This window comes from Dasypus novemcinctus, chromosome 13 (genome assembly GCF_030445035.2).
Source record: "Dasypus novemcinctus isolate mDasNov1 chromosome 13, mDasNov1.1.hap2, whole genome shotgun sequence".
In the NCBI taxonomy this organism is placed as follows: domain Eukaryota; kingdom Metazoa; phylum Chordata; class Mammalia; order Cingulata; family Dasypodidae; genus Dasypus; species Dasypus novemcinctus.
Genome location: NC_080685.1, coordinates 110,097,739 through 110,124,082, shown reverse-complemented (window position 1 = coordinate 110,124,082; position 26,344 = coordinate 110,097,739). Strand labels below are relative to the sequence as shown.

The 26,344-nt window shown below is 44.9% G+C and overlaps 1 protein-coding gene across 3 annotated transcripts; it reads right to left on the bottom strand.

Annotated features, from left to right (window-relative positions):
* Positions 1–6,530: 6,530 nt before the first annotated feature.
* Positions 6,531–22,314, bottom strand: FAM177B (family with sequence similarity 177 member B). Of its 3 annotated transcripts, XR_011645573.1 has the most exons (9): positions 22,143–22,314; positions 17,244–17,592; positions 17,054–17,120; positions 14,256–14,353; positions 13,381–13,634; positions 13,076–13,264; positions 12,516–12,561; positions 11,789–11,887; positions 6,531–10,911 (listed from the first exon to the last, which is right to left on the bottom strand). XR_011645573.1 is itself a non-coding variant. In XM_004482080.4 (6 exons), exons 2-5 carry the CDS (start codon positions 17,409–17,411, stop codon positions 13,404–13,406), a joined length of 564 nt encoding a protein of 187 aa, XP_004482137.1. In that variant the 5' UTR covers positions 17,412–17,592; positions 22,143–22,314; the 3' UTR covers positions 12,597–13,264; positions 13,381–13,403. The 3 variants fall into 3 exon arrangements, 1 of the variants encoding a protein (XP_004482137.1); XR_189139.4 differs by having other exon boundaries at positions 11,789–12,561; XM_004482080.4 differs by lacking the exons at positions 6,531–10,911; positions 11,789–11,887; positions 12,516–12,561 and having other exon boundaries at positions 12,597–13,264.
* Positions 22,315–26,344: the final 4,030 nt, after the last annotated feature.

The following is a 26,344-nucleotide window of genomic DNA, read 5'->3' as shown; positions in this document are numbered from 1 at the left end:
AAATGGCTATGTCTTCAAAAATATGTGACACAACACACTAATGGTGATAGCAACATTATTCAGAATAGTCCAGAGGTGGAAATAGCCCAAGTGTCTATCAAAAGATGAACAGACAAGCAAAATGCAGGATGCACGCACAATGCAATATTATTCAACTGTAAAAAGGAATGAAGTTCCGAGACATGCTACAACATGGATGAACCTCGAAAACATTGAGTGAAATAAGCAAGGCACATAAAGACAAATACTGTATTAGCTCACATATACGAAATATTTAAAAACAGGAAATTCATAGAGATGGAAAGTGGATTAGAGGTTACCAGGGGATGGGAGAAAGTGGGGAAAGAGGATTTGTTGCTTGTTGGATACTGGGGTAGTTTGAGATTATTTATGAATCCCAGAAAGAGAGATTATATTTTTAAATTAATCTGTTCCTCTGGGTGTGATCCCCTTTGAATACAGGCAGCTGACAGGCCTTGATTCAATTACCTGTTAAGATTAGGGCTTTGATTCAACCACGTCAGTAGGGCGTGGCTCAGATTGAGCCCCACCCCCTTGATGTAAATGGACAGTCACTCAAGAAGCCACACGGGAGGAGAGAGAACTTCACAGATGCCAGAGGAGAGAACATGCTTATGTGACAGAGAGGAGAAGACTCAAACAGCTATAGCCTGGGGAGAGACGGGCCGTTTGCCTGATAGTTTGTAGCTGAAGAGAACAGGGCAGCAAGAAGGCTGGAGAAAGCAGGCAGGGATCACCCGCCATCTTGCTTCAACACAGGGCATCAGACTTGGTGAGGAAGCAGCCCTGAGCTGGGCTTTTTAGGGCCTTGTAACTGAAAGAAATACCCTGTCTAAAAGCCAACAAATTCCCAGTACTTTGCATCAGCACCCATTTGGCTGACTAATACAGGTACAGAGTGTTTTTAAACTTTAGGAATATTGAAATTTTAAAAATTAACCACCATTTAACATATGAAAAAATATGTGACTCATAGGAAAAGATAACTACTGATGATCAACTCAGCATATCCTAGGACCTTTGGGATCATGGGAAACTGTCAAAACCTTCATTAGATCTTTAAAAGACAGGGAAAACGGTCCCCATCCACTTTTCACCTTCGACCCTGACCTTCTCTTCTCTGTGAATGGAATTCGTCGATGGCCCTGCTATGTACATAGGCCCTGCGCTAGCTGTTACAGATGCGACAAGTGTGGACAGAGCAGTGTAACTTTCAAGAGTGGAAGGAAAACCAGAAGAAATCAGTAGAGACATAACCGTATATTTCATACCTTCCTGTTTGAATTTTAAAGTGATCAGGGAGAACAGAGGAGAAGTGGGAAGAGAGGAAGACTGGGGAAGTGAGGAAAGAAGGACTTTATTTCCATTTACAAGTCAAGGGGGTAGAAACATTTCCAAAATCCCAGAGCCAGGTTGACCACGTCTCATTTATGTCCATGTGGAGAACCTGCCTTTTGCAAGGAATTAGAGTTCCTGACCTAAAAGAAACACCAGCTGACGGCCACGCTTCTCCCTTTCACTGGCAGGTAGTAAATGGGTGCCCCCTGCATTGGAATGACAGTACTGCCTGCAGAGGCCTCCACTTTGCCCACGGCCACTAACCAAGGAGGAGCCCCCAGAGCACGCACAGGAAGCTCTTGTGCCAGAGGCTCTTTATTCTGAGCTAGTTTGCTGGGCAGAGAATTCCCATCCCTTGTGGTAGGACAGCATAACCAAGGGTTCATATAAAACTTACCTGAGAAACACTTAAAGACACACATATCCCAGGCCCCACCTCAGACCTTCTGAAATCACCAGGAATATGGCCCTGGTATGTGGGTTTGTTTGTTTATTTCAAGATTTATTTCTTTATTTCCCCCCACCCCCTCATTGTTTGTACTCTCTGTATCTGTTCATCTTCCTTGTTCCTTTAGGAGGCACTGGGGGGAAGCAGACTTGGCCCAGCGGTTAGGGCGTCCATCTACCACATGGGAGGTCCGCGGTTCAAACCCCGGGCCTCCTTGACCCATGTGGAGCTGGCCCATGCACAGTGCTGATGCGCGCAAGGAGTGCCGTGCCACGCAGGGGTGTCCCCCGTGTAGGGGAGCCCCATGCGCAAGGAGTGCGCCCTATAAGGAGAGCTGCCCAGCGGTAAAGTGCAGCCTGCCCAAGAATGGCACCACACACACGGAGAGCTGACACAACAAGATGATGCAACAAAAAAGAAACATAGATTCCCGTGCCGCTAACAACAACAGAAGCGGACAAAGAAGAAGACGCAGCAAATAGACACAGAGAACAGACAACCAGAGTTGGGGGGGGGAATGGAGAGAAATGAAAAAATAAATCTTTAAAAAAAAAAGGGAGGCACTGGGAATGAACCCAGGACCTCCAATGTGGGAGGGAGGCACCCGATCACCTGAGCCATCTCCGCTCCCTACTTTGTTGTGTTTCTCATTATGTTTTTCTTCTTGTGCCTCTTGTTGCATCATCTTGTTGCATCATCTTGCCATGCTTGCCCATTGCACAAGCCCGTTGTCTTCTTTAGGAGGCACCGGGAACCAAACCAGGGACCTCCCATGTGGCAGGCGGGAGCCCAATCACTTGAGCCATATCCACTTCCTTATGTGGGTGTTTTAAGACTCCCCTGAGGATTCTGATCTGCTCCCTGATTAAGAACCACTGCTTCACGGGATTCCTCTATCAGGACTTAGCAAGGTGCCCATTCTCCAGAAGAGAACAGGTTTCACTCCCAGTTCTTTGGGAATATCCCCCACATCGTATTTTGAAAATTTTTCAAAATGCCCCCTTCCAGTCAGTCTCCTCACCCACTCCCCAGGGACAACCACTGTTCTGATTTTTTTCCATCATAGATTAGTTCTGCCTGTTTTAGAACTTCATATTGGGAATTTATTATATGCTCTTTTGTTTAAGGCCTCTTTTGCTCAGCATAATGGGGTATTTTGGTCTTTTTTTAGCATTGTTTTTTGATATGATTCTTGTCCATTCCTTTGTATTTCTAGATGGCATTCCATTGTATGAATACACCACAGTTTGTGTGTTGTTGCTCCATCATGTGTTCTTTCTTTTTTCAGATTTATTTATCCCCTCTCCCCGCCCGTCCCCCTCCGTTGTCTGCTCTCGGTGTCCATTCGCTGTGTGTTCTTCTGTGTCTGCTTGTCTTCCCTTTAGGTGGCTCCAGGAACTGATCCTGGGACCTTCCCGAGTGGGAGAGAGGCGCTCAATCTCTTGCACCACCTCAGCTCCCTGGTCTGCTGCGTCTCTTACTGTCCCTCCTCTGTGTCTCCTTTTGTTGCATCATCTTGCTGTGCCAGCTGTCCACCCGGGCCAGCTCACCATGCAGGCCAGCACTCCGCATGGGCCAGCTCTCTGCTCAGGCCAGCTCACCACATGGGCCAGCGTGCCTTCACCAGGAGGCCCCGGGAACGGAACCCTGGACCTCCCTTCTGGTAGACGGGAGCCCAGGCTCTTGTCACCTCCGCTCCCTGTCGTGTGTTCCCGAGAAAGCTCCTCATCGTCCCTCACTGTCTCGTGAAAGGATCCCCTCCCTGTGCTGGATCTACACTGTGCAGAGCGAGGACAGCATGCAGGCTCTTCCCTCGAGGATTTTAAGTCTCAGAATATTGATGGGAACAATATGTGGAACCCAAAAGGTAGAGGCTATGGAAAGGATTGCCGAGATAGAGTATTTTCAATAACCTTTCAGTTTGTCTGTTTTTTAAGAAAAAAATCCCCTCATGTGCCCTCTTCTAATGATTGCTGTATCCACTTTTTAAAAATTTCATCTACTTGAAAGAACTTTATTTAGAGCAGTTTTAGATTTACTGAAAAATTGCACAGAAAGCACTGAGTTCCCAAATACTCACCTCTAAACACACCCATAGTTTCCCTTATTATTAACCTCTTGCGTTAGTGCTATACAATTGTTACAACTGATGAGCCAATACTGATACATTGTTATGGTTTACGGTAGGATTCACTTTGTGCTGTGCTACTGTCAGGCAGCCATCAGTAAGGAATCATAGAGAACAATTGCACTGCTCCAAAAATACCCCGTGCTCTGCTTTTCATCCCTCCTCACTCCTCCGAGCCCCTGGCAACTATGGATCTTTATATTGTCTCTGCAGTATTGCCCTTTCTGGACCGTTGTCTAGTTGCAATCACATAGTATGTAGCCTTTTCAGACTGGCGTTTTAAACCTAGCAATATGTATCAAGGTTCTCCCATGTCTTTCTGCGGCCTGCTGAGAGCTCATTTCTGTTCCTTGCTGAATAACACGTTCCTGGACGGATGTACCAGAGTTTGCTTATCCATTGACTTACTGAAGCACATTTTGGGTGCTTCCAATTTGGGGCAATTATGAATAAAGTTGCTATAAATATTTGTGTACAGATTTTCATGTGGACATAAATTTTCAACTCTTTTGGGTAAATACCTAAGAGTGTGATTGTGATTGCTGAATCATACACTAAACTTGTTTTTTGCTTTGTAAGAAACTGCCAAATTTTCTTCCAAAAGTGCCTCTGCCATTTTGCACCCGTGCCAGCAGTGAATGAGACGTCCTGCTTCCCCACACCCTCATCAGCATTGGCTATTGCCAGTGTTCTGGATTCTCGCCATTCCAAGATATGTGCCCCAGTGTCTCATTTGCATTTGCAATTTCCTAGTGATACGTGGTTTTGAACATGTATTCATATGCTTGTTTGCTATCTGTGTATCTTTTTTTTGGTGAGGTGCCTGCTCAGCTCTTCTGCCCGTTTGAAACTGGGTTGTTAGTTTACTTCCTGTTAAGGTTTAAGAGTTCTTTGTATATTTGTCTATTGTATATTCCTTAGTCAGAAACGTGTTTTGTAAATTTCCAATCTGTGGCTTGTCTTTTCTTTCTTTTAACAGTGTCCTTTGCAGCACGGAAGTTTTTTTCTTTTTTCTTTTTTTTTTTTTAAAGATTTATTTATTTATTTAATTTCCCCCCCTCCCCTGGTTGTCTGTTCTCTGTGTCTATTTGCTGCGTCTTGTTTCTTTGTCGCTTCTGTTGTCGTCAGCGGCACGGGAAGTGTGGGCGGCGCCATTCCTGGGCAGGCTGCTCCCTCCTTCGTGCTGGGCGGCTCTCCTCACGGGCGCACTCCTTGCGCGTGGGGCTCCCCCACGCGGGGGACACCCCTGTGTAGCACGGCACTCCTTGCGCGCATCAGCACTGCACATGGGCCAGCTCCACGCGGGTCAAGGAGGCCCGGGGCTTGGACCAAGGGCCTCCCATGTGGTAGACGGACGCCCTAACCACTGGGCCAAAGTCCGTTTCCCAGAAGTTTTTTTCATTTTAACGAAATCCAACTGGTCAGTTTTTCTTTCATGGATTGTGCTTCTGTAGTTGTATCTAAGAAGTCATTGCCAAGCCCAAGGGCACCTAGATTTTCTTTGGTTTTGTCTTCTGGAAGTGTTACAATGTTGCATTTTGTCTTCTGGAAGTGTTACAATGTTGCATTTTGCACGTAGGTCCATGATCCATTTTGAGCTGATTTTTTGTGAAAGGTGTAAAGTCTGTATCTAGATTATTAATGTTTTTTATTATTTTATTATTATTTTGCTTGTGGATGTCCAATTGTTCCAAAACCATTTGTTGAAAAAAACTGTCCCTTCTGCATTGAAATGCTTTTGCTCCTTTGTCAAAGATCAGTTGCCTGTATTTGTGTGGGTCACAGTTTATTATAATTAAATTTTTATGGAAGCCTCTCGATGGCAGACACCATCTCCTCGCCATCCGCAACACACAGCACAGAATCTGGCATGTAGTAGGTGTTCAGTAAGTACTTCCTGAATGAGTGATAAAGGCATTCCTTGGATGACTTCTTTACCCGAGTGTCAGCCTCAACATTTCTCTACATAGTTTAGCTAATAGTTTCTTTTACCTGTTAATCCATGGCTGTGGAATATTTCAAACGTTATTTTAGACATGTGTGCTTTTCATTTCCAACTAGACTCTGGAAACTGACGGCAAGGACAGGGATGTGTTTCCTGCATCTTTCAATAGAAAGTTGAGGTATAGTACTGAGAAAGAGTCGCTATCTGCTAAATGCTGGCTAAATAAAGTTTCAAGTTGGAATAGCAGCTGCCTAAGTCCTGGAAGTTTCCCAGATCGTAGAGTCCTGTCTCCTGGCTCTTCAAAGAGAATGTGGGCCTCCAGAGGACAGGGGTTATGTTTTCCTCTCTGTCTCTCCATCACACAGGACAGGGCCTGGCACGAATTGGCACTCAATAAATATTTAGCAGAAAGGAAGGAAGGAGGGATGGAGGGAAACGAGGAGGAAGCCAGATTCTGCAAATTCGAGTTGTAAAATGATTTTATCAAAACTTACATCAGAACCCAGGTCTCTCCTTTCCCAATCCAGCTCTGTTTCCACTAGATCATTTGCATTTATTTTCCTGTCTGGTTGTTTCCTCCTCTTTTTGGTGCGTCAACCTGGAGGCTTCTCCCTGCCGCAGGCGCCTCTCCGCACATGTCTGGGATGCTATTTTCCTTTTTTACCAGAGGACCCGGGGATCAAACCCACGAACCCGTGTCCTCCATGTGGTAAATGGGAGTGCAATCGCTGGAGCCACACCCCTTCCCTCATTTGCATATCTAACATTACTAATGTTGTAAGAAAAAAATCGCAACTATTTTCCCATTACTGATGGCAATTTAATGATAAAGAGCAGTTACAAAAAAAAAAGAAAATGAGGAAAAGAAAAAGCAGTTGCTTTGCTTCTCTGCAGCTGTTGCTCCCATACCTGAAATGCCAGTGTTCCAGCTGTCTTGATTGAGAGGCCTGGTTTGCAAGAAAACACAATACTTTGCTGCCTTAATTCCAGTGGGAATTTAATTTAATTAGCATCTGATTTACACAATGTACTTCTGACAGCTGTGTTTGTGGAGTATCCGTGGAAGCAAGAAATTATCATTCACTGAAATCACCACGGAAGCTTTATTTTTCGGCCTGCTGCATCTTTCCAGCCTTCTGCTTTGGGACTTGTGTTTACTGAGCACTTTATGGAGGTTACCGTAAATAGTACTTAAGGAGGTGCACCAGGATTCGTGAATTGTTTAGTGCAGGCTTGTTCCGGAGGCATAATAGGATGAACCTGAAACGGAGGCTTTGGAAACGCGATCAAAGGACAGGTGTCCTTTCATGTGGGGTTTTAATGAGAGCTTGCTTACTGCCTGGGCGAAAGGAGCCCACAACGGCAGCACGGGGACCTGGGCTGGGCGCTCTGCTCACTGCTGCTCAGAAAGCTTGGGGGTCATTTGGGGTGTACTGGCCCTCTCCTTGAGGATTTGGAGCTGGACTGGGGGATCCAAGGGATTGGTTATAGGGTCTTCCCCATGTGCCCGACACACAGAAGGAAGAGTTGCTGAATAAGGGAACAAATGAACGGGGTCACGGGTGACTGGTCTGGCTGTAGAACTTTTAAGCCAGGCCCTAATCGATACACCATACCTCCATCACTGAGCTTTTATTGCAGACCTATGAGCAAAACAGCACAACATTTGCTGGGAGGGACCCCCGGATAAAAAGCAGGCCCTGCATTCAATAAATCTATTATCTGGAGAGTGGTTAGCATTAATTTACAAATAACTATAATACCAAAAAAACAGGGAAAGGAGAGCACCTGTCTAAAAGGGGGTGCAAAGGAAGGTTTCAGAGAAGAGATGGTATCAGAATGATGCAAATGAAGACACACATTCTAATCAGAAGAGCTAAGAGGTGGGAATCTCAAGGATAGAAAAGTATAGGAATCAAGACGAAAAAGCAGAAAATAAAATGTCTTTAAAAGGCAGGGAGCATGGCCATTAGAGATCGGAAAGGTAAGATGAGTTAGAGTAAGACCATGCATGAACTTAGAATTGCAAATTTGAACAATGTGCAACCTCTGAAGGTTTTTGAGAAGGAGAGTGACCTGATTAGATTCAAGGTCTGGAAAAAGACTGGCATCAGGAAAAAGAACAGCCAAGCTGCAAGAGGGGGATTTCATGTCCCCACTAGCTAGAGACCTTCAGGTAATACACCCATCCAGAGAAGCCCAACAGGAAAGCCTGGAAGCAGAGTGGCTGCAAGGAAATGAGTTTCAGAGATGACATAAAGGATGACTTGTCGGGATTTCGCAATGGCTAGACTGACAGCTGAGAGTCAAGGTTGCCCCTAAAGTACTGAAATTTCTAGCTCAGCTGACACCAAGAATGGTGAGGACATTAAAAAGAGAAAAATGTCTAAAGGAGATGCTGGTAAAAATAAAATGTTTCCCCAGGATAACATTCAATTATACACCTGGCAAATGTCCAACTTCTGGATACTATTCCAGCTTTATTGAGTAAGACTATTAGAACTAGAAGACACTTCACTGATTATCTAGTTTACCCATTCCCAAAGTAAGTTCCTCACACTGCTACTTCCCCAAATGCTCCATATAAAACGATTTTCTGATGAAGTGCATCAGGCAAGATCGTACACTCTGCGTGCCTTCCGGGGCTCGGCAATGCCCAAGAGCATATTACACACCCTGAAAAGTCGTGCAGCAAAGACACATTTACTGTGTTGGTAAAATCAACTCCTCCAAACAATTAAGTTTCTCAGAGCCTCTATTTTAATATAAAGCATTAATATTAAGAATATAATTTGGGAATAGCTCATTTAGTCCAAACTTCTCGTTACATAGATTGGGAAACCAAGACCAGAGATAGTAACTGACTTTTCCAAAGTCACATAACACTTGAGTAGCAGAGTCAGGAACAGAGTCTGATTGTCACAACTCCTTACAGTGCTCCTTCCACCTCGCTAGGTTTCTAATTAATATTAGGATAATTGGTGTATTTTTCATACACTAGACTCAGCCAGAGGGTTGGAGATTCCTTTTGTCCTATCCCGCCTTCTTCTCCTAGTTCTCCTCCCACTGCAGGCCAGAAGCTACTCCAAGCCTCCAGGCCGAGGAGGCCTTAACTTCCCTTCCCACCTTTCTAGGGAAAGACGTCTAGTTGCTGGTTCCAGAGGGCCCGTTGAGAAGAAGCCTCTCCCCTTCACTCTGACCCAAAACTGAGCTCTTAATCAGCCGCTTGGTGAGCGAGAGTGGCTTCCTTAGAAAATTAAGGTACCCCCGCCTCCCTCATCTTGGTCCCACTGCTGAGTGTGAAGACCCTCTCCCACCGTCAGTGCTGCCTTCCTCCTTTGCACGGAGTCCAAGCCCAGCAGGCAAAGACCTGCACCGTGATGGGACTGCTGACCACAGGTCCTGAGCACAAGTCGCACTACGCTTAGCTGCCCTCGGCAGGCAGCTGTGCTCAGCGCCACCCAGCTGTCCTGACAGCAGCAACGTGGGGCACAGAGTTGTTTCCCGCAATGACACTTCTCAGTTGATCAAGCCATTCTTAGCTGTGTGTATTCCTGGGGGGCTCGGGGAGGGGTGAGCAGGCGGTTGAATAGAAAATGTTTAGTTTTCCATAGAATTATACCTCAAGTAGGAATTAAAGCAAAGAGGAGCAGAGAAATACTATCTAGCAAATCCTGCCTGCACAGTTCTCGGCTTCTAGGTGTTATCCCACAGGGCGTGAGGACACCAAAGGGGACAAGGGGACACTAATCGGGGGGTTCACTAGAGCTCTGAATACTGCTGTCGCACACAGAATCTCGGTTATTTCTTATCCTTCTTAGAGAGACAGGTTTTTATTATTCCCATTTTGAGGACGAGACCGATGTGTAGCCTGGCTACGGCTAATGAATGGAGATACTGGGATTAAAATCTGCAATTCCTGGCTCTGTAATTTCCACTATGCTTCTCCTTTAAAACCCAAGGTATCTTTCCTTCCCAGATGCCAAGCATTCACTTTCAGCCTCTGTTGGTAAATGAAAAAGCCAGACTAAAACCTTGCAGGAGACAGTTGTCCGGTTAAGCCCCAGCACACGATGGTAAGGTAGGACGGCCTCTAACACAGCCCGGGGGATTCCGTCTAGCCTCGGGGGAGGAAGGCAGAACGCCTGCCCTCCCGGGGCACTCTGGTTCTTGTTGCGCTCTCCCTAAGTGTCCTCAGGAATATTTAGTGTTAGTTATCCATGGCAGTGTAAATAATTTCCCCTAAACCTAGCCGCTTAAAGCAACAAACGCTTCCTACCCCACAGTGTCTGTGCATCGGGATTCCGGGTCTCTGTACGTGGTTGGTGGTTCTGCCTCAGGGCGTCCGTGAAGTGGTGGAGGAGCATTAGGTGGAGCTGCTGCCGTCTGAGGCCGGAGGGGGAACGGCTTCTGAGCTCACGCAGGGCTGTCGCCGGGCCGCGCTTCCTCCCTGGCTGTGGGCAGGACTTTCATTCCTTACCACACTGACCGCCCCACAGGCTGCCTGGATGTCCTCACTAGAGGGCAGCCAGCTGCCCCCGGAGCGGGTGACCCGAGAGAGAAAGAGTGGGAGACACCAGAGAAACCACAGCGTCTTTCATCACCTCAGAAGTGACAGACCTCACTGCTGCCATGGGTACACAGCCCCCCCCACTACAAAGTGGGGGGGGACCACACAAAGGCACAAATACCACGAGGTGAAATAATGGGGCTCCATCTGAGAGGCCGGCTAACCACAAGAAGACTACACAGCCTGCTAATGTGGCTGGCAGGAACCCAAGGCCAAGAGGAGAGCAGAGATTTTTGTCTGTTTGGTTGATAGTACCCAAAACAGTAACTGGTACATAGTGGGTGCTCAATTAATATTTATTAAATGAATGAATAATCTGAATATTAAAGCACTTGTGATCTTATTTTGCAGCCACAGGGATAAGATCTGGTATTGGGTCCCAGTTTTCTTCCTTATATTTTGCTCAAGATTCTATTAATTTGCTTGTGGTCACTGATCATAAAGGAAGGCAACCTCTGTTTCTGTTAATTGAAAGGAAAATTGGATTGAGGGTACAACTTTGGCCAGATAGAGGGGCAAAATTTGTCAAATGTAATCCTTTCCTCCAAATATCAAACTTTGCTTTGCCTAGTGCTTTGGGATCCCCAGTAAGGGGACATCTTCCATATGACCTTTTCCTGAGATTCAAGTAACTAATGCTTAATCGCTAGACTTGACCACATCCTTTGCCACATCATAAAATCCTCAAATTTAATTCATCTTGAAATGGAAATAACTGAAGGTGTGAGATGAAGAACTAAGACTGACTCCATAGTGAGGACAAATCATTCCAGACCCAGTTCAAATCATCTATAGCCTCCATGAAACCAGGTACTGATTCAATATTAATAATTATAATTGATACTATGACCCGAGCAACTAACCAGACCTCTGCATTTTACCTTGATATGCATGTCTTACCTTTGGAACAGCCATGGGATATCTACCTAGTTTACTTCATCCACTTTTTCTGAGGACCATCTTTACCCAGAAACAGGTCCTGTTCCCATGTGGCTGCTACATGACTCTACCTCTCTGGTCACATTTGATTGGACTAGGGGTGGTCGCCTGACCAAACAAGGCCAATCAGATTCTATCTCCTGTATGTTTGGAACAGGAACATAGGGACAGTATATCTCACCTGAATAGAAGAATAGAAAAGAGTTACAGATGAGAACACCGAGAGGTTGAGTAACTCACACAAGAGCACTCAGAAAGTGGCAGCAGAACTGACATCAAACCAAACCCGTGCTGGCTCTCAAGCCTGTCCTTTCTCTCCTTTGCCACTGAAAGAAAGTGTTTCCCTTTCTCCCCTATCTTGCTCTCACCCTTAAAGTTAGTCATGGTCATGTGACTTACGTGGGTGGAAGAAACAGAAGCCGAGGGACACGATTCACTTCTCAGCAGAGGCTCTGCTTGCCAGGGCTTTAACTGTCTGCCCTGTCCGCGGCAATGGCCCTGAGAGCAGCACGATGGAAGAACCATAAGATCAAAGAAGCACGCACCTCCCAGCAAAACGGGAGAACACCTGCCCAGGAGGCCGCCCAGCTCCCAGGGGACTTCTCAAGGAGACTGTGTTGTTTCAGGCCACTGAGATGCTGGCGTTGTTTGCTTCTGCAGCATAACCGACCTGTCCTGATATACTCGGCTAGCCACACCCTATACTCCAGGCCTAGTTCTGCCTCGGGGTTTATATCAAATCAACCCCCTTTCCTTTCTCTCAGAGCTGTTATTCCAGTCACATATGACTACATGAAGAATCACCCCAAAACTTACAACAAGTATGCGCGCTAACTAGGCTCAGCTAGCTGGTTCTTCTTCTTCTTATGAATAGTTTGGGTCACTGACCTGCATTCAGCTGGGTGCTCGGCTGGGCATGGGCCGAAGAAGATGGTCTTTCATCCCTGAAGACTCTTTCCACATGTGCCCTCAGCAGTCAGAAGTCTAGGAGGCTTCCTTTCGGTAGGGAGCTTTGTAAGAGCACAGCCTCTGCTGCACCACATTTGCTATTATCCCATTGGGCAGAGCAAGCCACACGGCCAAGCCCAGCGTCTGCGCTGGTGGCCTCCACGAGGACAGGACTTACGGAAGGCGTCGTTCTCTGGGTCCACCACTGTAACCGTCTGTAAGAGCTGTTAATTAAATATTAAGAACTCATACTCACCGCTTAAGAAGTATTTGTGCATTTATTATTTCATTTTGACAATAAGCCCTTGAGTAACAAACAACTGCCACCTGTATTTTACCAAGAAGGAGAGTGAGGCTCAGAAATCTGGACACCTAAAATCACTCATCTGGAAAGTGGCAGAGCTGAGACTTGAACTCAGGCTTTCTTACTGCAAGTCCTCTGTGTTTTCTACCTCATCACAGTTTCTTTTGGCCAGCACAGCCCGTGGAATCTAGCTATGATTTCTGTACTTGATCTTTTCAGGTTTTAAAAAGTTGTTGACAATTGAAAAAGAAAATCATTCCATTTTTGCGAATGTTTTCCAGGGCTTAATTTTAATTAATTAATTAATGGGTTTTTTTTAAAGTACCTAGTTTGCAAAGACCTTGATGAATATCTTATAAACAAGCTATTAGCAATATAAGCTTATTGTAAAGCAAGCCCCAGCTGCGCCAGGACGATTGTTTGGAAGGACATACCGTATGCCAAAACCTAAAAGGGGATTTACTCCGACTTTGTGGTGCCCAAAGACTTCTGAGGAACAGAGCTTCTTCCTAGCACCCCACCTCAAAGCCGAAGAGCTGCCAACTCCAGAGCCAAGGTCCTTGAGGTGGTTCTATTACTGCGCAAACGTCAGCACTCACAGACCTCAGCTGACTCACAGGATTCTAGGGCGGAGAAGGGGGGCGGGTATAAATTGATATTCACATGGAGAAAAAACCCGAAATCATCTGATTGTTGCTGGATGCTTGAGAATAAATCACGAGGAGATCGGAAGTGCTACCTGTGGCGCTGTTGCCATGGTAATCAGGAGTCCAGGCACAGAGATGCAGAGGAACTACGGGGGCCGCTGCGGCCTCGTCCAGGGCTGGGGTCTGTGCCGGGCTGTCCCCTGAGGAGGCGGTCCACCGAGGAGTGCCCGCGGTCCTGTCGCCTGGTTCCATACTCTGGGGCCCCCGCCTTCAGGTGACACTTCTCATTAGGGACCACTGCCGGCTGGGCCTTTGGGCCACTCTCTTCCTTTTCCTTGTCCCGTTTCTGTTAAGGAGAGACGTGAGGAAAAGGATAACCGCAGAGTCAAATACCTCTGAACTCAGCCTTGCAGAGATGCCCTTGTGAAAGCTTCCTTGAGACAAATACATGTGATTTCTCCTCCATGAAGTCCCTAGAATATGCAAATTCAGAGAGACAGAAAGTCGAGGACGGTTGCCGGGATGGGGGCAAGGCAGGGGGTCCGTGGAATGGGGAGTTGATGCTTCCTGGGTGCAGGGTTCTTCGGGGTGATGGAAAAGTTTTGGTAACAGGTGGCGGTGATGGTAGCACGACATTGGGAACTTAATACCCTCCAAAACTGTGTCCTGGAAAGTGGTTAAAATGGGATCTTTTTACCACAATACCATTTTTTAAAAAGCTTCCCTGGCAGCCTCGGCTTCCACGCTCGACTGCCCTCCCCGACCCTCCTCGTGGCATTCTGCCTCCATGGTGGCCCGGCAGGGGAGAGGTGTCACGCGGGTGAGGGGACTCAGAAAAATAAGTGAGCTCAGGGAAACTGCGGTGCATTATCGCCACATGGGGAAATTCTCCGCTACACCAGCCCGAAGTTGGCGCAACCCACATCCCTGCTATGGGGCCCTGGGGGCCCGACCCCATGGCACGCACCTTATTTTGCATTCTTTCATACTCATTTAACACATACTGATATTTCGGTTGATTAAGACCAAAGAAGACAGCCAGCCTTCCACCGAGGAATTCACATGCTGAAAGGAGAGAACACACACTGTGGTAAACGGAATTAATACCTGAAGCTGAGAGGTGCTAAGGATTTAAATTTGCCTGCAGGTGATCTGTTACTACGCTTAACTCTGAAGCTGATAAAAGATTGCAGTTGCTCTGAATTCTCAAAAAAGTCTGGGATTCCAAGGACATTTGTCAAATTTTTGTCTTCACAGGTGTCTACATGAAATGATCCTTTCTAGATGTATTTATCAGGAAAGATTTTCAAAACACTTACCACAGGTCCTGACCAATCAGAACCGATGAAGCCATCCCCATGTGCATTGGCTAAACATCACCTGTGGGGGTATTCCCAATTATACCAAAAACTCAATTCAGTGTTAGCAAGAGCCACGTCAGAAATGCCCGAGGCCTTGGGACAAGCCCTGCAGCTTCACCGTCTGCCGCCAGAACGAGGTCCTCGCCGTCTGCAGTCAGTGGCAACGTGATCTGCACCGGGATCACGTGAGCCAGGAGTAAGGCTGAACGTGATCAAAGGGCGGTCATCTAAAGGTGCCTCCTGAAAGGCTCTCCTCTGACCTTAGAGGACTTCTGACCCACCACGATAGGACTTTCTGATTCCCCTGACTCACTCCGTCTCTAGGGACATTGCTCATACAGCCCATCAAAATGATGCTATTTTTCATGTGCCTTATCTTTAAAAAATTTTGTAGTTCTTTATTCTGTGTATTTGCCACAATAACAAGTACACGTGTAGAAGAGAAGTCTCTAAAATATCTGAATAAATCTTATGAAGCTTTCCTGTTTATGAGCTTCTAGAATTTTAAATTGAAAGAATGAATTAAGTACCATTCCAGCTCTACCCAAAGTCTCTATGAGGAGACTGCAGCACTGATGGCTGTCATAGTTATGCCTCCACTTCTGTCAAGAGGCCCCAATCAGGGAAGCCGAAGTGGCTCAACTGATAGAGCGTCCATCTACCATATGAGGGGTCCAGGGTTCAAACCCAGGGCCTCCTTGACCCGTGTGGTGAGCTGGCCTACGCTCAGTGCTGATGCATGCAAGGAGTGCTGTGCTACGGAGGGGTGTCCCCTGCATAGGGGAGCCCCACATCAAGGAGTGCGCCCCAGAAGGAGAGCCGCCCAGCGTCAAAAAAGCACAGCCCGCCCAGGAGCGGCGCCGCACACACGGAGAGCTGACGCAGCAAGATGATGCAACAAAAAAGAGACACAAGCAGACGCAGAAGAACACACAGCGAATGGACACAGAGAGCAGACAAGGGGGGGTAGGGGAGCGAAATAAATAAAATAAATCTTAAAAAAAAAAAAAGAGACTCCGATCAGGAGCACTTTAGCACCACAGTTCTCTGTGGATCCTCCAGGCAGCCTACCCTGGCCGCCCTGAGCCAAAGCCCACATGCAGACACTGTCACTGGGCCTCCGTTCTCCCCATCCCATGGCGCTTCCTCATCCCCTACCTCATTTCCTCTGGGCTCCTCCCTCCAAAAATGTTATCTCTTAATTCTTCAAGCAATCTTGCCTGAACTAAAGCATAGAACTCTCTGGAAGATATTCCTTTCTTCTAGCGAGTCCTATGAACAGGGTAGGTCTGTATTTTCCTGGGTCCCCTTTGTTACTTCCAGATCATTAATCCTCCACCCTTATGTAGGAGCTCTTCTCATTCCTTGGAGTCTCGTACCATCTGACTAAAGAACCCCTATCACTTTTCACTGTAATTTAAAGAGCTCCCAGCCCCTTCCCCACCCCGGTCACTCTCTTGCCCAGTCCCAAGTTGGCCTTAGCCAGACATATTTTCACAGCTCTGTTGAGGTGTCCCCTCCGTATGTCAGCATTACCAAAGCTCTTCAGTCCACAGTCCCTGTGCGCCTTTAGTCTGGTAATTGTGACAATAAATTGCACTTATAGGCATGTCTACATTACCCACTTAATACTGAGCCCCTGGAAAGCAGGGGCTGTGTCATTTGTTTCTGTGCCCAGGGTCCAGCACAGTGCCAGGCACACAGTAGGCATTGAGGGAACGCATGTCTAATGAATGAATGAAGATCATGTCCTAAGAGTTTCATCTTACATTTTCTCAGATTTCTAAAACCATTTTCTTCCCTGTCAAATACCCAATCTTATGCAAGTTAGAAGGAAATGAGTAATTAGATGCTGGCCAATGGTGTTCTAAAGAAAATTGGTGAAAATCAAGCAAAATAAGATTTAGAATATCATCCGTGATAAATAGCTGCTTAGACCATTCATTACGCCCCTCCACACACAGTGGTCAATGAAATTTGTGTTTATAAGGAAGTGCCTATCATATGGGGACTTGGAACAATGTAATATAAGATTGAAAGAACTTGAAAGTTTGTTTTGCAAAGATTCAAGTCAGGAAGACCTGACTGTTGCCTTCAAATACTTGTCCTATGAAAATGGAGCCTAGATCTATTTTGCATCTTCCTAAGAAAGACAACCCGGATCAATGAGAAGAACTTTAGAAGAAGACAGACTTGGGGCCAACAAAAGAATTTACTAGCAAGAGTCGGCGAGAGATGGAAGGGTCTCCTGGAGATGTGAGGGTCTCTGCCACGGGCAATAGCAGAGCCCGAGACCACGTCACTTCCTCAGAATGCTGAGGGCGGGTCAAGCCGTCAGCATTCCCATCCATCTCTGAGAATTGTATATTTAGGACAGAAACAACAACAACTTAGAAGTACTTACTAGAAAACGAGGTGCTTGCTATTCGCCCCGCCCAAGACCATAGATAGGCCCCCCATGAAGGTCTGGACTGAGAAGAAAAGAGAGAGACCGAGTTGAGGGTAATTAGTCATAGGAACCCTGACAAGTCTCGTCTGGCTCAGTCTCTCACTCATTCAACCCCATGCTCCCCAACAGCGATCGTCTCGTTTACAGCATTGAGCGTTGACTCCGTCCTCTGCTCCTCCTTTCCCTCCTCCTCCTCCTCTGTGCTATCCTCCTCCATGAAGTCTCCATCAACAAAGTAGATGATCCTTTTGGGAGTCCTTTTGGAAGGTCCGTTCTTCTCCTGTTCTAACTGCTGGACACTCTCTTTCTCCATAACGAAACAAAACAACTAGCGAATTGGAAATAGGGCACTTGAGGACGAGTTGCCCAGGGCAGTGTTTCCGCAACTCAGAAGGGTCTAGTTACTTTCAGCGAATGGAAAAGACCGAGACTTCAGCGGTAATCACAGCGGTGCTCTCATCAATTCTTCAAGTTCAAAGATGGATTGTTCAGTTCTGTATCAAAAAGAGATTCACTTAGTAGTGAAAATGTGAACATCGTATTTTCAAACAAAAATTTCAGTAAGGTTCCCTTAGCTCTTATTAGTTTCAAAACCCACAACTGCTAGCAGGAAAGGGCCATCTCCTTGAAGAAGTTTCCCATTAATTTCAATAAATATTGAGAGGCGATATAGGTAGAGGTAAAAAGCAGACAAGCTAGGTTTTGCACAGACAGGGAGAAAATATTTGCAAAATATATATCCGGTAAAGGGCTTGTTTCCAGAATATAAAGAACTATTGCAACTTAATCAGTGAAAGAAACAATTCAATTAAAACATGGGCAAAAGATTTAAATAGAAACTTCACCAAAGAAAATTTGCAGATAGCAAATAAACACATGAAAAGATGCATAATGTCGTTAGTTATTAGACAAATGAAAATTAAAACCATAATGAGATACCATGACATACCAATTAAAATGACTGAAATTAAAAAGACTGAAAATACCAAGTGTCAGCAAGGATGTGGAGCGATTAGTCTCACACATTACTAGTGGGAATGAAAACTGGTACAGATGCTTCGGAAGACAGTTCAGAAGTTTCTTATAAAGTTAAATGTACCCTTACCATATAATCCTGTAACTCCACTACAAGAGAAGGGAAATCATGCCCATCCAAAAATTTGTATGTGAATGTTCATAGAAGCTTTATTTATAAAAGCCAAATCCTGGCAACAGCCCTAATGCCCTTCAACTGGTGAATGAATAAACAAATCATGGCATATCCATTCACTGGGCTATTATTCAGTGATTAAAATTAATCAACAGGGGAGTGATGTGGCTCAAACAGTTGAGCGCCTACTTCCCACATGGTAGGTCCCAGGTTTGGTTCCTGGTGCCTCCTAGGAAAAACAAAAACAAACAACAAGCAAAACAATTTGTCAAGACCAATTGGATTCTACACTTAAAATTAGTTAATTTAAATTTTACCTCAATGAAGCTGAAAAGCTTTGGAGCCCGAATGTTAGGTTCAAAATCCTTTTACTTAATACCCTTATGCCTTGGTTTCCTCATCTTACAAAATACAGATAAAATGGAATGATATAATACCAACCTTATAAAATTGTTTCAAGGAGTCAATGAGTAAAGACATGTGAATTCGAATAATTTTTATCACATAGCAAGTGTCTAATAAAAACTAGTTATTTTTAAGTACCTATCATTTACTTAATAACGCATGTCAGGCATTATTCCAATGTGGTAAGCACACTTCATCTCTTGATTAACAGTTAACATATTTTAAGATTATATCAGCAAATATGGCAGACTGAGCTGATGTAGAATTTTCCTTTCTGGTCCAAATACAGAAATGATGGGCAAAATTAAACAAACACAAACATTAAATCATAACTACGCTAAGAAAGAAAGAGAGAAAGAGAATACCTAGGTATCAGAAAAAAGAGAAAACTCAAAATCTTAAGAGTAAGCTGCTGAAGCTGAACTGGCTCCTGGACATTTCAGAACCAAATATCAGCTTTGGGACTGGAGTTTCAACACCTGTGCAGGGAGGAGAATCTAAATCAAAGATCTCATGAGTGTGGGGAGCTGAATGAAGCTACCTGCATAAAATTAATATAGTAAAGTACTGCCTTATCTATATAGTGTATACTAGATAAACTACCCAGTGTCCTGAAAAAGTGGCAAAGTAATTTGTCATCGGCTAGCTACATGGGTAAAAATAGTCATCTAAGAAATGTTGGAACCCTAGGCCAGTTCCACGTGCTGGTATGTGACCCAAAATCATATTTCCCATGTGATATGAGAACTGAAAGTGAAGCTGAGCCAAAGGTAGTGTAACCCACCAAGCTTCATCAGACACAAACACAAAACCTCCCTGGAGGGATGCTTCAACAAGTGTACACTGGACTGACACTGGGAAAAAAAAAACCAAACCAACAGAAAAAAACAACCAACCTCCTGAGCATGTGCTCATTGCAAAAAATTACAAACCACATAAAGAAATCCCCCATCATGAGGAAGGTTCAGAGAACGCTCATGATTAGTAATAGTAGAGCAATATGAGATTTAAAAATGTGTGTGTTTAATATGTCAAAGAGAGAAAGGAGGCAAAATACTATAATATGCAAAAAGAATAGGTTGATTTGAAAAAGAACTGAACAGAAATTCTGAAATGAAATATACAGTCAATGTAGATTAGGTTGAAAGATTAAACATAGGTGAACAAATCTGAGGAAATCTCTCATAATACAGCAGAGACACATAGTCAATTAACATGAAAGAAAGTTATTAGATATAAAGAATAAATGAAAGGGAAGCAGACTTGGCCCAGTGGTTAGGGCGTCCGTCTACCACATGGGAGGTCCGTGGTTCAAACCCCGGGCCTCCCTGACCCGTGTAGAGCTGGCCCATGCGCAGTGCTGACACGCGCAGGGAGTACAGTGCCACGCAGGAGTGTCCCCCGCGTAGGGGAACCCCATGCGCAAGGAGTGTGCCCCAGAAGGAGAGCTGTCCAGTGTGAAAGAAAGTGCAGCCTGCCCAGGAATGGCGCCGCACAGGCGGAGAACTGACGCAGCAAGATGATGCAACAAAAAGAGACACAGATTCCCATGCTGCTGACAACAACAGAAGTGGACAAAGAAGAACATGCAGCAAATAGACACAGAGAACAGATAACTGGGGGGGGGGGGGGGGGGCGGGCAGGGGAAGAAATAAATAAAAATAAATCTTAAAAAAAAAAGAATAAATGAAAAAGTTCAACATAACATCTAAGAAGAAGTGAATCAAAAGAATGGGGCAGATAAAGTCTGAAGAGGTAATGGTTATAAATTTTCCATAATTGAGTGAAGACACAAAATTTCAAATTTGAGGAGCATACATTATGTTGAGAAGGATAAATAAGACTAAAACCAAATGTAGATCATGAAAATTACAGAAAATCTTAAAGGTTACAATAGAGAAGGCAGATTGCTCACAAAGGAATAAACAGTCTTTTCAATTCAGGAACAACAGGTAACAAAAAAACAATAGATTATTGTCCAAAAGAATTCAATACCTAGCTAAAAAATCATTGAAAGAGTAAAATAATGACATTTTCAGATCTATAAAAGAGTAAACCATTCCCACATTCTTACTGAAAGAACAATAACATAAAACCATATGTCAATATTATGGATTGACTCTTCCTCCACCAAGACTAGTTCAGTTTCCACCCCAGATCCTGAGGCTGTGAACTCACTCGTAAACAGGACCATTTAAGACCCTATTAGTCGAGGTGAAGCCAAAGTGAACCAGGGCGGGCCTTAGTCCAACGTGACGGAGGAGAGTTGAGGAAATTGGGACACAGGAGCAGAAGACAGGAGGAGACGGTTGCCATGTGACAGGGGCAGAGACTGAGTTATGATTGCTGGCAAATCACCACCGGAGCGCTGTAGACTTTGGGGAAATTATGACCCTTCTGACATCTTGATCTTGGACTCCTAGTCCCCAAAACCGTTAGACGCTAAATCCTTGTCATTTAAGGCAGTCTGTGGTATTTGTTATAGCAGCTCTAGCAAACTAAGACAGTCAGCAAGAAGGAAGATGAACCCAGAGATAAGAGTGAGGTGCAAGAAACAAAATTAGTAAAGAGGATAACAAATCTTAATAAGCATTGACTCCTAAAACACTATTTTGGAACTGGATGATATAAAAACAAAGTGATATTTAGTATTAGACAACAACGACATAAATGATGAGGAGATGACCTCTTCTAAATATTGTTTTGGAGGAGGATAGTTTGTAAAATATGTATGTTAACTACTTAAAGTTACCAAGTAAAACAGAATGTGTAACTGCAAAACCAGCAGAAGAAGAAAAAAAGGAAAATAAATGATCAATCCCACAGAAGGCCAGAAAGAGGAACAGAAAGAGAGCAAAGAAAAAGTACAATTAATAGAAACACAAAATAAAATGCTAGAACTAAGTTCAAATAAATTAATAATCATAACAAATATAAATGGATTATCAGCCATCCATGAAAAAGGATTGAATTTTTTAGAGATTTTATGGCCAAAACAAACCTAATGGAATGTACACATACACACCTATATTCATATATACATGTGAGAGCATGTGTATATGAATAAATCAGCAAATCTCATTGGTACAATACTGAGTTTTTGTCATTGTCAGGGATCCAAGTTGCAAAAAGCTTGTCAAGGGTTAATTTGTCATCCACAGCAAGGTGATGTCGTACCTGCCCAATTCAGGGCTCCCTGAGGAAGTGTGAAGCCTTCAGATGGTTTTAGTGACCGTGTATCAAGAAACGCCTTGGTAAGAAATAGGAAATGTTGCTACCATTCAGCTTTGGATGCCAAAGAAGAGCAAAGAAAAAGCATCTTCATTTGGTATTTAAGACCGACAACGTGCTAACCCTACTACTATGGTAAAAGTAAGCGATTTCCATGCTATAAGAAATGAAAAGACTGTTTAAAAACATATTCTACAACAACCATCAGAAAAAAGAAAAAGAAAACAAAAGCCAAAGCATTTTCAAAGAGCAACTTACCTACATAAGCCCTCTGGTTTTCTCTTTCATTCTTTTAATTGGTTATGTGTTTTATATTCAAGGTAGTACAACATTTGGTGCTGGAAGTTTGGTCGATGATAAATGAAGAGAGCTAGGGTGCGGTCACAGAGAGCCTTCACGTACGCTGGCGTGGACGTGTGCTTCCTTGTGGTCTCGCCCGGGGCAGAACCTGTTTGAGTTGTGGGAGGGCCTTCCACGTTTACACTTTTAACAGTAAAGAAACCCAGGAGCTCTTAAACTTGCACTCAGAATCATCGGGAGGACTTTTTGAAAAATTCCAAAGCCAGGTCTATTGAAATCACACTCTCTGGGAGCGGGGCATGGACATCAGAAGTTTTAAAAATTCCCCAGCTGATCCCAATGTGCAGGCCAGTTTAAAGACCAGTGCACAGTGAGACTGTTGTGGAATTTAAGAGAAGTTCAATTATTTGAGTATAGAGAGGCTAGGACTTAGGAATGATTTTGAGAAGGAAAAATGGTTTATTGACGGCCGGCCGGACTCGGGAGCTTTCAGTTTGAATCTCGAGCTCTGAACAAGATTTTTAAACGTCTTTTATACAGAGAGGAAAGGCCAAATGGTCTTTTTGTTTCAGTTCTCAATAGGCTTCAATTAGCATATATTTCTTCCACATCTTAGGTAAGCTTTTAGCAAGGACTCTAGACATTTTAGATAAGCTTTGGTTTTTGCATTTTTCTTAAATACTTAAAGTTTATAGCCCTTGCTTTGTTAAACATTTCCTGGGACTGGAGCTTGCTGTCACTGTCCCTAAGAGCAAGACTGCAGCCTCTTACCGTTCCACACCCACAAGTCAAACAACTTAGTTATCTCTGAAGAGACACAGAGCCTTCCACCTATAGCCCACATCAAGACTAGGAGAAGGGTTAACGGCTAAATTGTAGCTGAGACCGGCTTGTGTTTGGTGAGTTGGTGAATTACAGAAAGCTCAAACAGCAAGCCAGTTTCAAGATACCTTGTCTATTGTTTTCTGAGAGAGTTTCTTGTTTTCTGCTTTCTAAACCTTCCGTGCCCCTGGGTGCTCCCTCCCCGAGGATCCCCCTCAAGGTAAAAAGCTGAAGTATCGAAAGTTTAAGAACAAGACTTAATCGTTTTACTACAATCAATTTACTCTTCTCAAGACCACTGTCAAACTCATCTATTTTCAAACCCCAGTTAAACACACACACACACACACACACCTTTCCACGTCTGGTTCTTTCCCATTATATCACAGAGTAATGATATTTATTGGCTCTCTGAAGAAGATATTAGTCTGTTCCTCAAGGTATCAGAGATTGTGTGTTAGATGGATACATATATATTTATTATATATATTAAAACTACATATATTTGTAATTCAGAGAGCTCTTGGAGGAGTTGAGAGAGAGTGAGAGAGAGAGCCAGAGAGAGGGAGGGAGAGAGAGACAGAGAGACAGAGAGACAGAGAGAGAGAGACAGAGAGAGAGAGAGTGCACGCGGGTGCGCGAGAGCAAGAACAATCAATTTAAGTGAATTTTTTCTGCCACCTACTGGGCATTTTAGAATGTGCTATGCAAAATTCACCTTTGTAATTGCAGTGTCCTTCATACAGAGATGGCTCAATACTGAACAGTTTGGAATCTACTGATTTTTATTTACAAAAACCTTGGGCGCATTGCCAACTTCACACCAAGTACCTCCCTAAACATGGATGTTTTGTAAAAGATATCTCAGAGGACCAAATATTGCCTTGCAACATACTTTTCACCTCAGTTTAATTCTTATGAGCACCCACCCTATCATTTCTTTAAAACCTCTTATCTAGGGAAGCCGACTTGGCCCAGTGGTTGGGGCGTCCGTCTACCACATGGGAGGTCCGCGGTTCAAACCCCAGGCCTCCTTGACCCGTGTGGAGCTGGCCCATGTGCAGTGCTGATGCGCGCAAGGAGCGCCCTGCCACGCAGGGGTGTCCCCCGCATAGGGGATCCCCACGCGCAAGGAGTGCGCCCCGTAAGGAGAGCCGCCCAGCGCGAAAGAAAGTGCAGCCTGCCCAGGAATGGCGCCGCCCACACGGAGAGCTGACACAGCAAGATGACACAACAAAGAGACACAGATTCCTGGTGCCTCTGATAAGGATAGAAGCGGTCACAGAACACACAGCAGATGGACACAGAGAGCAGACAATGGGTGGGGGGGGAGAGAAATAAAGATAAAAATAAATCTTTAAAAAATAAAATAAAGCCTCTAATCTAGGTTATCATGGATAGTTCTTGATAATCAATAGAGCATATACTCTCCCTGACCTCTCAAGACTGGAGTACCTAGGTCTCAGTGACTGGACCTCTTCTTTTCTAACTTCATTTAGTCTCCTGATGATTTCCTTCGGCCTTTCGTATCTAAGTACTACCTACATACACAGATGACTCCAAAAGTCATGTCTCCATGTCAGACTCTTCCCCTAACTCCAGATTCACAGATGCAGCTGCCGACTGAGACTTTTACTTGGATATCCAATAGAGAATTCAATCCTATCATGTCTAAATCTTCACTCATGATTCCGAAGCACCCCATTTTCCATCCACCCCCACCCCTAACACACACACACACACTCTCACACCTACTCCTCTGGCAGTCCTTCCATCCAACTGGCAACTCCATTCTTCCAGTTGTTCAGGACAAGAACATTAGAGTCACAATTGATTCTCCTCCTCCTCTCACACTTTACATGAACTCCATCGAGAAATTCTGTTGGGTCTAAATATTCCCGGAATCCTAATAGTTCTCACCACTCTCCTGCCACCACCCTGATCTGAGCCAGCACCTCCCTCCAGGATCATTGCAGTGGCTTCCTGACTGGCCTCCACGGTTCTACCTTTGTCCCCTGCCGTCTATTCCAGTAGAAAGCAGGCTGAGTTGTTAAATCATTACTAAGAGACAGTGTCATTTCTCTGCTTAAATGTCTCCCGCGGGTTCCCAGCTCACCCAGAGTGGCCAGCACCTCTACACGTGACCGCCGTGCTTTCCTGCCCGCATGTGTACCACTCTCCCGTCCACCACCCCAACCACCCCGGCCTTTTGTGTGTGCAGTTCCTCGATCTCACGAAGCGCTCTCCGCAGGCCCTACCATGGCTGTTGTCTCCTTCTACTCCGTCTTCCCTTAGACCAGGAGACCTCACTTCCTTCAGGCTTCTGGTTTAAAGTCTGAGCTCCTCTGCTCAAGGCAACTTCCCATTCCCCTCACCTCCACCCTCGAGCACTCAACATCTCCTGTTCTTCTGGACTCTTGACACCATCTAACACGTGCAGGATAGTCACGTGTCTCCCCCCCTCCCCCCCAGGTGGTTTATTACCTGCCTGTTCACCGCTGGATCTTCTGCCCTTACAACAGTAACTGATGAACAGCCAGAACTCAGTAAATGTTTCATAAACGAATCCATCCAGTTAGTTAATTTTGATGGCTGGGGGAAGGTACTATGTATTTGAAAAATTAGTAGAGAACAGACTTGGAATTGCCTTTATTTCCTGCTTTTAAAAGGCCTACTCTTAACTGAATATTTTCGTCCTTACATTTACTATAATCATTCAGTTTTAATTAACTCTTTCAGGAAACCCATCATTATAATCTGTGTCAAGAAAATCACACCACTTGCACTTAACTTCAGGAAGGTATACTAAACATTTTAGAGTTGTTTCTATTTTCATTTCTCTAAAAAACTTTTTCAAATGAACTTGTTTAAAATGCAGCTAAGAATTGGTACTGAGTAATTACACAGGAGAGTGTAAACTATAATGTGGACCTCTGACCATGAGGTGCAGCAGTGCTCGGAAATGTATTCACCGAGTGCAGTGGATGTCCCATGATGATGGAGGGGGCTGTTGTTATGGGGGGAGTGGGGTGAGGGGGGTGGGGGTATATGGGGACCTCATATTTTTTTAATGTTAACATAAAAAAAAGCCAGTTGGCAGTCTTGGCCCTGGCTACTGCTGGTATTCTCCTGCTCCCTTCTCCCCTTCCCGGGAGGTGGCCTCATGGTCAGGCTTCTGGTGAACGCAAGGATGGGACATGCAAGGCCCTGCTCCTGGGCCCCAGATGCTGAGCGGCCGAGCGGCCGAGCGGCACCTGCCCTCGTTTCTCTAGGCTCTCTCAGCACCGGGTAGTGTCCACTCCAGCCGGGAACAGTGACTCACCACGCCAGCGATTCAC

Bases quoted from the DNA above. Each gene is read 5' to 3' on its own strand.
- FAM177B (XM_004482080.4), bottom strand. From the start codon at position 17,411: ATGGAGAAAGAGAGTGTCCAGCAGTTAGAACAGGAGAAGAACGGACCT. The intron at 17,121-17,243 runs GTAAACGAGACG...TTTTCTTCTCAG, and splicing joins CGGAGTCAACGCTCAATGCT to TCCAGACCTTCATGGGGGGC. The intron at 14,354-17,053 runs GTAAGTACTTCT...CTCTCCTTTCAG, and splicing joins AGCAAGCACCTCGTTTTCTA to CATGTGAATTCCTCGGTGGA.